This window comes from Nilaparvata lugens, chromosome 3 (genome assembly GCF_014356525.2).
Source record: "Nilaparvata lugens isolate BPH chromosome 3, ASM1435652v1, whole genome shotgun sequence".
Lineage (NCBI taxonomy): Eukaryota > Metazoa > Arthropoda > Insecta > Hemiptera > Delphacidae > Nilaparvata > Nilaparvata lugens.
The window spans coordinates 73,428,394-73,443,629 of NC_052506.1; the positions used below are offsets into that span (position 1 = coordinate 73,428,394).

General features: G+C 33.2%; 1 protein-coding gene across 1 annotated transcript in view; it reads right to left on the reverse strand.

Annotated features, from left to right (window-relative positions):
• LOC111043621 (protein EFR3 homolog cmp44E) overlaps positions 1-15,236 on the reverse strand; it is a 33,852-nt gene that overhangs the window by 17,580 nt on the left and 1,036 nt on the right. Inside the window, exons 3-10 of the mRNA XM_039424515.1 lie at positions 14,615-14,742; positions 13,629-13,779; positions 13,046-13,198; positions 11,600-11,706; positions 11,062-11,205; positions 10,272-10,350; positions 9,735-9,870; positions 329-609 (exon numbers count right to left, since the gene is read on the reverse strand). Coding sequence (XP_039280449.1) covers positions 329-609; positions 9,735-9,870; positions 10,272-10,350; positions 11,062-11,205; positions 11,600-11,706; positions 13,046-13,198; positions 13,629-13,779; positions 14,615-14,742 — 1,179 coding nt within the window. The remainder of the gene's footprint in view (positions 1-328; positions 610-9,734; positions 9,871-10,271; positions 10,351-11,061; positions 11,206-11,599; positions 11,707-13,045; positions 13,199-13,628; positions 13,780-14,614; positions 14,743-15,236) is intronic.

A 15,236-nucleotide genomic window follows, 5' to 3' on the forward strand; every position in this document is an offset into this window, starting at 1 on the left:
CTTGTTTTGTTTAGTTGAACAAGCCCACTAATTTATTCATTTATTGACATCTGTACTTCTAACAGTATAAACGAAGACTTATTCTTTTTTTTTTTAGTTATCAAAATTGAGTGACTTTCTCGTTAATAATTATAATTAAGTACAATAGTGTAGAACTTCAACCACAGCTATTAAGCTACTGAACTTCTTTTTTCCATATTTTTGATATTCATTATCAAAATTTGGGAGTAGAATAGTTCCTGTTGTTCTTTCCCAATCATATTCATATGATCTGCAATTATTAACGTATTCACAAGTAAATGAATAAAAGGAGTGTAGGCCTACTAACAGTGAGCAGAGACTTGAGCAGCATGTGTTGTAGGAGACAGTCGTCCATGGCCCTGCCGCCATGCTGCTTGATGTAGGGCACTTTGCTCATGATGAACATCATGATCTCGATCTTCTGGTAGTCGGGCAGGTGGGCGGCGAACTCGCCCAGTGCGTTGATCAGCGCCTCCTGGTAGGCCTGCTCTTCACCGCCCCCACCGCCTCCAGGCTCACCCGCCCCCCGCCCCACCGACGTCCGCAGCTGTGTCAGCAGCGAGTTGATGATCTCCAGCACTGATGGACCTGCACCAAACACCAATACAGAACAATATTAACATAGCATTGCAGAAACAAACCAGTAAACCAATTAACTGATCATCTCTATTGCCAAAAACCAAAACATTAAATTTCAAAATAACATTGCAACAAAACTATTTCAACAAATCACATGACTCTTGAAAATCACATGGCCATGGAATTGAATCGATTCACACTCATATCATTTCTTCAATTTCTCTTCTTTCTCTTTTTTAGAATTGAATAAGCTTTTATTTCATTTTTCCTTATTCTTTCTCATCTCTCTTATTCTTCTCCTTATTTCAATTCTGTCCTCTCTCTTTTTCATAACATTATCTTTATTACGGTATCAACTTATAATTAATTATCTTAATTTATATCTAATTCAATTATATTTTTACTTTTCACAGTTAACTGTTTTTATTTGAAATACTTATATCTTGTTTGAAGGTACGATGTGTTTATTTTGTTAATTTGAATACTGTAAATGAGATAAAGATTAAAATATTTAAAAACCATTGAAGAAGTGATGATATCATAATTTTAATGAAACTTTTATAAACGATTTATTATATAGCACGAGATTTATGCTAATGGGAGTCGAGAAAAGATGTCGAGAGTTCAGTCGTCAATAATAATTGCTAATAAGAAATTTGATGGGAATTTGTACATAAATGTAAACAGTATTGACTCGTGAATAGTTCTTAAAGTGAAATGTGAGGAAAATATCGGGAAGAATTAAGCTCTGTTGAAAAATGATAGTAGTTTACTAAAAGTAGAATGGAAAGTTAATTGAAAAATCGTATATAGGCTAACAAATTTTAAGAATTTATATTACAATGTTTGAAAATATTAAAAACGATAGTTAAAAATAAAAATTGAAACTCTCAGTGTATTCGGTTTCTATTGAAAAGCAAAAGGCAAACGTTGAATTGAAAGAGGAAAGCTTGAGACAATTCAGTAAATTAATCTATTCAAAATATGTTTTGTTTACTTCCTACAAAAAAACGATGACGCTGTTTGTGTATACACCATTTAGATTGAGCAACAGCAAGTACTCATCATAATAATACAGAACTATTCCACTTGATTCCCTTCATGTTATCGTTGTCTTTCATTATCTGAAGATATTAAGATGATTTTCAATAAATTGTGTAAAAATTGAATGTTGATAGTATATGTATAAAAAATTGACATCATTCGATTACATAGGTAGTCTTGAAAAGAACAATAATATAAAAATCATAATAACAGTGATTTTCCCACTCCATTCCCTAACTTGGGAAAAATCATTGTCAAACTAAAAAACCTTCTTCGGGGAGTATACGTATTTACTTTGACAATACACAATTATGAGAGAACTGGGTTTTTCACAGTCGATTCCATGTAACTTACAAGTGATCTCACAAACTTGTTCGAATCAATTCATGATTTTTTTTGAGTAAAATATTTGTTTGGATTCCTATTGTTGCATTTTTTAATCAAACAACTGCTAGCATGAATGAATGAACTTGAACTTAGGATAGAATTGAATTACATCTTGAATGTTTAAGATGTAAACATTTTCGATGATAAACTCATCCACATTATCAAATTGTTAAGATTTTAGATTAATTATTAATCTTCTGTCTGTAGTAGTTCACTCAATTGAATTCTCAAAAATCGAATTGAAATCATACTCTAAAAACCAGCCCAGACAACACAGCCATTATGAACATGCTGAAGAATATTCAGGATCAAATTGAGGCGAATAAGAAGGAATCTGCTAATAACTTTGCATCCCTTCAGTTGACGCTGACGGCGCTGAAAACAACATTCGACGGCTTTGAGAAAAGATTATCTCGGGTGGAGAGCGACAATTCGGAACTCAAGGCACGGTGTAACAAGCTGGAGGAGGCGAACCTGAAGGTGAACAAGGAAATGAGCGAATGGAAATGGGTGAATATGGAAGCTGAACAATACTCCAAATTACGCAACATCGTGATCCAGGGAATCCCTGAAACGAAGGGAGAAGACATTTATTCTCTACTGGACGCAGTCGCCAAAGCCCTGAAAGTGACCTATCAGCAGGGAGAAATATCGAATGCCCACCGATTAGCGCCCTCGAGAAACAACTATCCAACAGCTATAGTTGTTGCGTTTGTTCGTCGTCCAGTAAGGGCCGAGTGGCTGCAGGCAGCTCGAACAATTAAAATGAAGGCGTCTGACGTGAATGCCTCCTTTGGTGCGACTCCGGTATTCATAAACGAACACTTGTCCAAGCACAACAGTTATCTTCTAAAGCAGGCGAAGAATAGAGTGAAGGCAGGGGAGCTGTCACACGCGTGGGTGCGAGAGGGCAAGGTGTTCGTGAGGAAGACGCCGGACGCGAGAGCACGTCGAGTCTACTGGGCGCTTGACGACCTGCCGACGCCCTCCCCTACGCCACTCAGTGAAAGTGCTAACTTAAACGCAAATAAGTGAAGGTACTGTAATCCATATCCTTTCGTTTTCTTATTCATTTGTTATCTCTGAACTATCTTATCTGAAATTTATTGAACTGATTTGAATTTATTTAAATTTATTTATAATTTATTTGAGTGTATTGATTTTTTTTTTTTTTAAAGTCTTATTTGAATTGGTGATTTCTTATATTGGATAGTAGAATGCAACAGAGTCCCGCTTGATCGAAATTTTAATTGTATAAATACTGTTCCAAAAATCTAATTAGATCTATGAGTTGAAATAATTATGATTTAATACTGTACAAAATTATTGCTCATAATATCTGCTCTAATCATTTATCACCAGCCAATTGAATACGAATATAATTATTATTCGATTATACGATTATTATACAATTATTTTTGCGTACCATAAATTTGCTTAAAATCAATATTATCCCTTTGATTAATCTTCATATTTAAAAGGGAGGTACCTGAAGTATGAAGCTTTGTTCAATTTAAAACTTAAAATAATTAAGCCATTTTCCGTTTATCGTCTCAGTTGATTAGTTATTCGGCTACAAATTCTTCTGCTTGGTTTTTAATAATTAACTTCAGCCTCTTCTGTTAATAACTAGAGCTATAACATTGTTTCTTCATAGATACTCCAGTAAAATTTTCGCACTTATATTAGGATATGTTTACTTTATCCTCCATTCTATGTATTGCTTTCATCTGGATTTCAGGAACCTATTTCAGGTACCTATCTCATTTGATCACGATTTATTGTCACTTTACTTTTATAGGATAATTAAATCATTCATTTCATATGACAGTAAAAAGATCATAATTAATTGAATATAGTATTAATATGAACACTAGATTAATTTATGTGATTTTCTTATGGTTTTCAGTCCACAAGCTATAATAATTTCTAGTATGGTAATAAACTATAATAATAATTTATTAATCTCAGGTAGAACGGTTTTCATTATTTATCTAGACAATATATCATTACTCATAGTATCTCTTTTTCTATTTTATTTTCCAAATTGATAGTCATGAGAGAGGATAATATTTCTTAATAAGTTGTAATAGTAATAGTTTATTAATGAATTGATTAGTATGATTAAGTGAAAAATTGATGAAAACTTTCTTCAAGAACTATTTTACAATGAAGTGTATATTCAGTAGAATACGGTAATTGATAGGGTTTGTGACACGATTATCTCTGCTGTAACTGTTCCAAGAATTGAAGTGTCTCTAGAATTGATAACAAGAAATGTAATACCGAATCGACAACAAAAACTCTTTTGAAATTTATCTTATTAGTAGCGATAATAAACAATATAATCTAATTTTGAAACTAGCTGTTAATACAGCAATATCATTATAACGATATGTCGATCCTTCGCAATGGCATTCTGTTTATTCGGTATGTGGGTTCTTTTTTCTCAATTCATTGTATGTAATAACTAGATAATCTGATCTCTTAGATACTATATACTAAAATTAATTAATTCAAATTGATGCTGGTCTCCACTTCTCTTTCCCTTATTATTTCTTTATAATTATGTTATTCTGTTCAAATGAGATTGAGCACGGCTTATGTGCATGAACTATATCTAAAATTGAGTAGGTTTTAGGCTGCAAAGAAATACATACGGCTTTCTTTTTAAATTGAGTCGGTGGGCTGGCCATGTCTTGATTCTCTCTTATTTTTCTTTTCTCGGAGAACCGATAATTTTTTTTTCTTTCTTTTTTAGTTTTTTCCTTTTCAATTTAATTTTTCTTATACTTTCATAATTACTGTATATTCCATTTTTTTTCCTTTATAGTTTAGGTTGATGGATGATTTCATTGACAATGTTGTTGACCTGAGAAATGTAAATACTAGTGTTTATAATGATATAAGTTTATTTGATTTTTTCATTGGAGAGCAGGGTGAGATTGATAACATTAGTTTTTTGAGCTTGAATATAAGAAGCTATAATAAGCATATCGATGAATTGATGGTAATATTAAACAGTTACAAGAAAAAATTTGATATAATAGTACTTACTGAAACGTGGACGGATGATTGTTGTATACCTGTGTGTATGAATGGATATGATGTTTTTTTAAATAAGAATAGTCGAAATCAGAACGATGGTGTGATTGTATATGTAAATGAATGTTTTGTTGTGAGTCAAGGTGATGTAAGTTTGTATGGCGCCTCAAGTGTCAAATTAGACATTTCTTTGGGTGCAGAACGATTGTGCTTAGTCGCAATTTACAGAAGCCCTTCTGCTGATATGGAACAATTTATTGATGATCTTGAAGTTCATCTCACTCATAGAGATCGAGATCGTATTCATTATATTTTGGGTGATATTAATTGTTGTATTTTGCCTCATATAATTCTTGATCATGCAGCTCAACGATACCTTGATGTTCTGTATGCAACTGGTTTCGTCAGTTGCATAAACGTGCCTACCAGAATTACTGACACATCTGCCACCTGCTTAGATCATATTTTCACAGATATTAAAAATACTAATATTCTAAAGGCAGCCGTGATAAGATGTAGCATAACTGATCATGACCTTACAGTTTGTCAAATCCAGTCGGTTAAGAGCGTACGCTCACAAATTAATCACAGCAAGCAGATAATGTTTTTGGATCGAGTACTAGCAACTCAGCTCATTTCAGAGTGTGACTGGTCAGATGTAACCTCCGCACAAGATGCGAGTTCCAGTTGCGAAATTTTTACCGACAAACTTAAAATGATTATTTCTCAATCCACAAAGTCGAAAACAATCTCTTCCAAAAACATTAAATTAAAACCATGGATCTCCAGTGGTCTTTTAAAATCTATTCGACATAGAGATAATTTAAGTAAAAAAGTGAAACAACAGCCTTTTAATGCCACTCTAAGAAACCAATACAAGCTATACAGAAATCAACTTACTAAATTATTAAAGACATCCAAAGAATCTTATTTTAAAAACAAAATAACCAACGCTGGTAGTAATAGTAAAAAACTTTGGTGTTGTATCAAGGAAATCACTGGTTTATCTAAAAATTCTGACAGTTTCCCTTTCCAAAATTTCATTAATAGAGGTAATTACACTATTGAGCCGGATGGTGTAGAGGATGTGGCTGATAAATTTAATCAATATTATGTGAGTGTAGGTGCTAACCTTGCTGGGGCTTTACCAAATATCACTGAAGGACCAGTTAATGATGCAGATTTCAGTGTGGACTCACACTTTGAACTGCTGCCAATTACTGATGCTGAATTAACTAGTATCACAGGTGACCTTAAGGGAGGATCCGCGCCTGGAATTGATAAAATTCCAGCTCTTCTAATAAAAGAAAATATTGATTCATTGAAAGTACCATTACTACATATTATCAACTGCAGCTTTTTGCAAGGAGTATTCCCTGATACCTTAAAAGTAGGAAAAGTTATCCCCATATACAAGGCTGGCCCCAAAAATGAATTCGTTAGTTACAGACCCATAAATTTAGTCAGTACCATATCTAAGATTATTGAAAAAGCAGTTAGAATTCAGTTAGAAAAATATTTAATAAACAATAGCATACTGTTCGAAAACCAATTTGGCTTCAGAAAAGACAAAAACCTTAATGACAACCTCTTTCTTCTCACTAATCAAATACATAGTTCTATTTCTGATAACAAAAAAGTACTTCTCTCATTCATAGATTTATCCAAAGCTTTTGACTCGATTGACAGAGGACTGCTTTTGAAAAAACTGGAATATATTGGTATTAGGGGTACTGCCCTGAAGTGGTTTGAGAACTATTTCTGTGGAAGGTACCAAGTTGTCTCTATCTTGGATAAGGAGAGTGTACCACGGTGTAACCACTTTGGCGTGATTCAGGGAAGCACTCTGGGCCCAATACTGTTTTTAATTTATATAAATAATCTAAGCAGGGTGGATATTGAAAATGGTCGTCTATATCTTTATGCAGACGATACAGCTTTGTTGTTTGAGGGGAAGAGCTGGGATGACGTGTTCCGTTCGGCTGAGCTCGGTTTGGGTGTTGTAAAGGATTGGTTCGACTTCAACCGACTTACTATCAATATCAGTAAAACAAAATACCTCCCTATTTCTATCAGAGCCAATGGTGACCCAATTGGTCTAGAGCTGAGGTTACACACCTGTGGCGCACCGAATGTTAGTAGGACAATGCAATGCCAATGTGAGCATATTGAGCGGGTGCAGGAGTACAAATACCTGGGTGTAATATTTGATAGTCGGCTAAAGTGGATAAACCATGTAAATTATACGAGAAACAAGCTCAGAAAATTTATTTATGTGTTCTCTTCCTTGAGTGGGATACTCACACAGAATATAATAAAACAAGTATATTTTGCCTACATCCAATCAATCTTACAGTACGGTATCATAGCATGGGGAGGTGCGTTTAAAACTATTTTATCTCCTCTATCTATAGTACAGAAACTTATAATGAAAAGTGCCCTATGCAAGCCAAGAACATTCCCATCAGACGCACTATTTGAAGAATTTAAGGTATTCAATTATATATAAGAACTCTAATCCTGTACATCTTTAAACAAGATCCAGCTTTATTTCCATATATTCAACACAATTATAATACACGAACAGCATCAAACGTAGGTATTGGTAACCCTAGACTCACTTCAACTTTCTCTTCCACTTCCACATTTTATAAAATGCATTTCCTCTTCCAAAAATTACCAGTGCACTTGAAAACACCTGGCAACAGGAGAATAAGCCATTATAAAAAGATGGTCAACAATTGGGTGTCTTCTCTGAACATTGAAGAACAGGAAAGAATCCTAGTGTCACCCTACTCTCATTGAAATCTGAGTCACATATTATTATTCATGACATTCTGCACAAATGAAGATATTCTTTTGTGTGTGTGTGTGTGTGTGTGTGTGTGTGCGCGCGTGTGAGTGTTGGAATGGATAGTTTTTTCTACCACAGTCTAGTAGCCTGTTAGTTTATCGCCTTTTTTTACATGATTAGCCATCGTTCATCCTTATCAATCTCATTATGCTGCCCATAATATATTTTTCTTTTCTCATATGTATATAATTTTTAGTTTTCATTTTCCACGTAGATTTACTTATTCATGTGAAATTAACTTGTATTATTTTACTTTTTATTCGGTTTTATACTTTTCTTTAAGTTGGTTTAAAATAAGATTTTTCACAACTCGCTTCTCTATCACAGGCATGTGCCCATAAGAGAAGCCTCCAAAATTGTTTACCATATGTACTATTTTTTGTATTGTAAATTTTGGAGAATAAAGAATTTCAATTTCAATTTCAATTTCAATTAATATCTAATTTAATTATATTTTTACTTTTCACAGTTAACTGTTTTTATTTGAAATACTCATATCTTGTTTAAAGGTACGATGTGTTTATTTTGTTAATTTGAATACTGTAAATAAAATAAAGATTAAAATATTTAAAAACCATTGAAGAAGTGATATTATAATTTCAATTAAACTTTTATAAACGATTTATTATATAGCACGAGATATATGCTAATGGGAGTCGAGAAAAGATGTCGAGAGTTCAGTCGTCAATAATAATTGCTAATAAGAAATTTGATGGGAATTTGTACATAAATGTAAACAGTATTGACTCGTGAATAGTTCTTAAAGTGAAATGTGAGGAAAATATCGGGAAGAATTGAGCTCTGTTGAAAAATGATAGTAGTTTACTAAAAGTAGAATGGGAAGTTAATTAACGTAAATGAAAAATTGTATATAGGCTAACAAATTTTAAGAATTTATATTACAAAGTTTGAAAATATTAAAAACGATAGTTAAAAATAAAAATTGAAACTCTCAGTGTATTCGGTTTCTATTGAAAAGCAAAAGACAAACGTTGAATTGAAAGCGGAAAGCTTGAGACAATTCAGTAAATTAATCTATTCAAAATATGTTTTGTTTACTTCCTACAAAAAAACGATGACGCTGTTTGTGTATACACCATTTAGATTGAGCAACAGCAAGTACTCATCATAATAATACAGAACTATTCCACTTAATTCCCTTCATGTTATCGTTGGCTTTCATTATCTGAAAATATTAAGATGATTTTCAATAAATTGTGTAAAAATTGGATGTTGATAGTATATGTATAAAAAATTGACATCATTCGATTACATAGGTAGTCTTGAAGAGAACAATAATATAAAAATCATAATAACAGTGATTTTCCCACTCCATTCCCTAACTTGGGAAAAATCATTGTCAAACTAAAAAACCTTCTTCAGGGAGTATACGTATTTACTTTGACAATACACAATTATGAGAGAACTGGGTTTTTCACAGTCGATTCCATGTAACTTACAAGTGATCTCACAAACTTGTTCGAATCAATTCATGATTTTTTTTGAGTAAAATATTTGTTTGGATTCCTATTGTTGCATTTTTTAATCAAACAACTGCTAGCATGAATGAATGAACTTGAACTTAGGATAGAATTGAATTACATCTTGAATGTTTAAGATGTAAACATTTTCGATGATAAACTCATCCACATTATCAAATTGTTAAGATTTTAGATTAATTATTAATCTTCTGTCTGTAGTAGTTCACTCAATTGAATTCTCAAAAATCGAATTGAAATCATACTCTAAAAAATACGTCTATTAGTGCTTCAATGGGGAACATATAATATACTAATAGACTTACCGACACTTTCTTCAGCAGCTATGGCGATTATTTTTGAAAGTACATCAGCAATACTCGTTCGAATCTTCGGCTCTGCTTTTGAATTTTCATCCAGATGCAGCATGAGGCTTTCAACCACAGCATAAGAGTATTGAGACTGAAAAGAAAAACAAGTACAGATTATAATGCAGTATAACAATAAATAGTTTTGAAGCAGCAATAAATACATGAAAAATGAGACTGGAACTACAAACCAGTATAGAATGTATAAACAATTTATAGTATTAAAATCGCAATACAAGATATTATGAGAAACAAAAAATCACATGAAGAAGTAAAATTTAACTTTACACGATTGAAAAGATGAAATAATGGACTGCGTTGTGATATTGCACAAAATTGATAGCACATGATTACAGTACTTATAATAATTATTATAATATGCTTAATAAATAATAGCACAGATTAAATAAGTAATATACTTCCTTTATGATAATAGTAAACTAAGGTACAAAGTAACTAACGATAAAAAATACTGAACATGTTCAAGATTATTACCTGGATTGAAAACATGATTATTCTGAAAGTGTGAATCGCAAACTGGTTTGGAGCCCACAAATTGTGAAGATCAAGGTGCCTGAAAAATGGGAGGTGAACAAATATTGAAAGGATAGAATATCACAGAATTCACTAAAATAATGTAACTATAAACCACCAATTCAATATGAAAAATCCTCAGATAGAAACTCTCAGCCTTATCTTACCAAGAGATTATTATTTATCTGCTGGTGGAAGATAAGTGAACCGTTATCAAAAAGGTATAATTTGATAGTGTTTTGACAAGGTAATAATATTGAAAATTCAACATTTTGAAGATGAATATTGTTTATCTGGAGATATCTAGTTTATCCGTGGAATTATAATATTTCTCAAATTATCAAAAACAACATCAGTCAAGATATGGAGTTCTTCATTATTTCGCTACACTGCCTAATGAAACAATAATTTGTAAATCTTCTTATACGTAGGAAAATATTCACTTTTAATCACAGGCATCACAAGAGTAGTCTCTTTACACCAAGGTAAATCTCGTGAATAACAATCTTTATTCAATTAATTCATTTTTTCAAATGAATAAGCAATCACACAAATACGTCCCAAATAGCAATTATACAGGGAAATAATATCGTGACAAACTAGTGGTTGAATATTTAACTTCTTATAAGTTCTGTACATGAAGTGTTCATAAGTATGTTTGTATATTTAGGCCTATGACATTCGATTATAAATCATCTCATTTGTTAATATTGAATAACTAATGTTCGGAATTGAATAGATGTTTACTGACCTGAGCACAGGTTTCAAAACAGATCGGACGTGTCCGAAAGAGGCCCGCCCAACCAGTTCACGGATGCACGTCTCGGCCAGCTGAGGTGGTGAATTCTTCTCCTCGCCCGGTTCAGGGCTGTGCGGCTCCATGCCCTTCAAGTACCTACAATTACAAAAATTACATATAATACCTAAATATTATAGAAATGACATTCTGAATAACAGGGAATATTGGGGACTGATGAGCTGCTACACAATGACAATCTCTCAGTTGTATTAAATGTTTTTAGCAAATCGAATTTTTATAGATGGAAAATGAAATTATTGATGCTTTAACCACCAGTTGGTGGTTTCGATTGCTACTCTTTGAATAAAATCGTATTTATTTCATCGATTTATCTACAAATCCGTTTGTACAATTTACATTTAATCCGTTTTAAAAGTTACCGAATAGAATTACAAAAAAATCAGGGTGTATGAGTCATAATCAACTATTATTTATAATAAGAATTCAGTTTTCAAGAAATTGAAAAAACTTGTGTTTTTATATTAATTACCTTGAATCTTGCATATTGTAGAGAAGTGAAGGAACAATTTTGTCCATATGCACAGGCTCCCAAATATTCTCCACAAGATCATCTGATACTGTTTTCCGGATTACACCCTGAAATTTATTAGAAATAAATCCATTGAAATGCAATACAAAAGTAATTGAGTTTTGACATGGACTACACAGCCATCAATTACATAGGATTTGAACTTGTGATTTATGATTAATCTCAACAGATCAATAGTTTATTTACACAGTATTAGTAGCTTTGAAGAGAATAACTGCTATGTTATTTCAGTAAAAAGCATATCACTGTTTTATCCTAGCTAAACTAGGCTGTAAAGCGTAATGTTTTGACTATCTCGAAAATAGAACTGGTCAATTACCTAAACGTCACAACCCAGCCACGACAATGATCATCAGACAAAAATCCTTACACTTATATAGGCTAATTGAAATAGTTTTCCTAAGCTAATGACAGCCGCTAAGACTGTTATATTGAGCCAATTTAAATGCGTTTTATTTCATTCCACAATCACAATATCGAATTAACGTTTGGGAGAGAATCAACAGGATAAACCCAAAACTATTTCTCTCCCTAATTTTGATTGAAATATTCCAAATGAGGATTTTGTGTCAGAGCAGAGGTTAGCGGTTCGATAAAACGTTACTTTTTTCCATACAATTAATATTAGGATGGCAGAATGAATTTTCGCACAAATATGAGCTTATCAATCTAAGCTGACCTTGTGTGGAACTCTCAATTCCTAAGCTGAGACCCAACCATGGAGGAGGTATTTATTTATTTATCTATTTCTTATTTTTCATCACATTACATCATAAATTGGGAATACCCCCTATTGATTTGTCGAATAATTGCATCCTTAGAACTAAGTAAGATTTTTAACACTATCGTGCCCTAACACTATCATGCACTAACACTATCATATTCAACACTGTCGTGCGTCCCCAGAATGGATATGATACTCCATGTAGGAGGCGTTGGGCACTATTATGTGTCCTCGGAATAGACACTCTCAACACTGGATTAGTGTTCCCCGAAAGAAGAATTACCATAGAGAATCATGCTGCAGCCTACTCATGGTATACGCCATCTTGAGTACAGATAGCCTGCATCCTCCAACCTTGGTGAGTCACCATGGAGAAGAGGTATCTCTCCTACCCATAAGGCTGTGCACAAGGCTTCCGGAAACCCTCCACCATTGATCAAATCCACTCCTACAAACTCAACTCAAATCAGCTCAATTCAAATAAAATCAAACCACTAATACATCACTTGGATCAAAACAATTGCTTCTAGTTTTAATAAATTGATTTTTTATTAATATTCTTCGAGAATATGATTGTCAGCGTTCCTATATAGGTGATCAAAACATAAAAAAGTTATTTTTATATAGTTCTCAGGTCTTTATTGAACTGATATTATACAGACCTGCAATCCTCTTATTCCTGCCAGCCGTATCATATCCTTTGTGGCATCATCTCCGTGGTTGTTGTGGCACATTGACGAAAACTTCGATACGAAAAAGTCGTATCGACGATGATAGGATGGCGTGTCCTCTTCTATATTGGCAAATCTGACGAACTGGAATTTTACAAATTATTTGTCAGTTTTTCTTATAAAATTGAATAATAAAAATTCAGAAGAGTCGCTATCAGAGCGTATAGGGTATTTCAAGTAACGGGATTTTTTGATAATTCACTAGAGAAGGCCAGGAAAGCAAAACATATCTCATGGTAAACTGAAAAAACTTCAATAAATAAATATAAACTTTATTCCTAGGCTTAAACTTAATTTAATCTCACACAATAGAAAAATTAATAATTCAATAAAAAATAAATTTCAATTGGTGGAAATGCATGTAGTTGTTCCAAATATACGATTTCAAGCTTAGCAATGTAACTTTTAACAGCCTTGGATGTCAGCCGAAGCGCATTTCCATCCCCAGTGGCATATCAACAAAGATTAATTGAATGACATTATAGCGCAATATTAATGGATGATGGTTACTCACACTCTGAGTGGCTAGAACTTGCAGATCTGGTTCGGTTGATTCCAACAGTTTCTGCACAATCTTGAGAAAACTCTCGACGAAGAGATTCAGAGTCTGTGCGTGACAAGCCACAAGCAATTGATCCATTGCTTCCATTGCAATAAGTACAAACCTATGGAGAAAAGATGAATAAAAATCACATCAACGCAATTTAAAAAAAATATACTTAATACTAAGTACCAGAAATGTCAAACTATTGACGAGATAAGAGTGAGACATCTAAGTTGAGTGACTCAGGAGACGTAAAAAAGGTCTTCAGAAACAACCCATGAGGGAGAAGGCAGAGAGGAGGTCTGCGTAAGCGTAGGCTGGAGGATAATATTAGGAAGCTGGGTGTCAGAATATGGCTGCCGATAGAGACGAGTGGAGAGGCTTTTTGAAGAAGGCCAAAGCTCTGAATGAGATGTAGCGCCAAGGAGTAAGATATAAGTTAGTACGTAACCCTCAACAGGGTTAGAACTGCCACGGGAGATTTGGGGCTTCTCTTAATGACTGGGGCTTCCCTTCTTGTGATTGTGGAGAGGCTAGACAGACGATGAAGCACATCATCAGAAATTGCAATATACATGCGTACCAAGGCGATTTAAATTATTTTATCTCAGCTTCTCCACACTGACTACACTACATTGACAACCTCGACATCAAAATTTATTGTATTAAATCGACAGTATTTTATTAACCTGACAACGGTCTCATAACCAGATTTTTCTTTAACTATGTATTTGTGTGCGTCTATAAATGCCATACGCTAATAATAATAATGATGAATGAGGATGAATGTTTGTTTTCAAATTATTTGGTTAGTTCATGAAGCACAAATCATTGAAATGTATTGACAATACGAATAGAAACTCTGTATCGATAATAGGTTCCAAAAATAATGTATTGCTTTATTCCTTACAAACTGTTAATACCTTACAAAAATTAATCTATGAAAATGATCTAACCCATTGCGCTTTCTTGAGAGATCACGGCACGCTCGCTGGTAGAGATATTCACCAATACGGTCTAGCTTCTCTGGCGAAGAGAGTGAGTAGAATGTCAACTGCTCCATATTATTTTTTACAAGCCCATCCTGGAAAAAAGTTATGTTAAAGAATATTTAATAAGAAATTTCTCTACAAAAATTATATAGAAAAAAAAACAATTTAGATTCTCTTATAAATAGAAATATATTATTTATTGATTTCTAAAGTTGGCTTTACGGGAGTTAGGTACTGTCATTATTCAAGAGTAAAACAGCTTTCAAATAAATTACAAATGGACAGTTGTTCGATAGTAGAGTCAAATCCAGTTGAATCAAGCATCTACACAATCAAAGGCGAAAATTCGGAGCTACAATTTGAAACCAATTACAATTTTCTATCGTAAAGGGTTTCCGAGATGGACATTATTTAAAAATTGTCATTTTGAATGGGTAGATTTGCAAGTGCATGTCAGATCATGCATAAGCGAAAAAACAAAATTTGAAAAGCGAAGCTGCTCACACTGAACTTAACCAGCAAGTGCAAGCGTTAAGTGTGAGTTTTCCTATTGTCATTTCTAGATTTACTTTCTTATCTGTACACT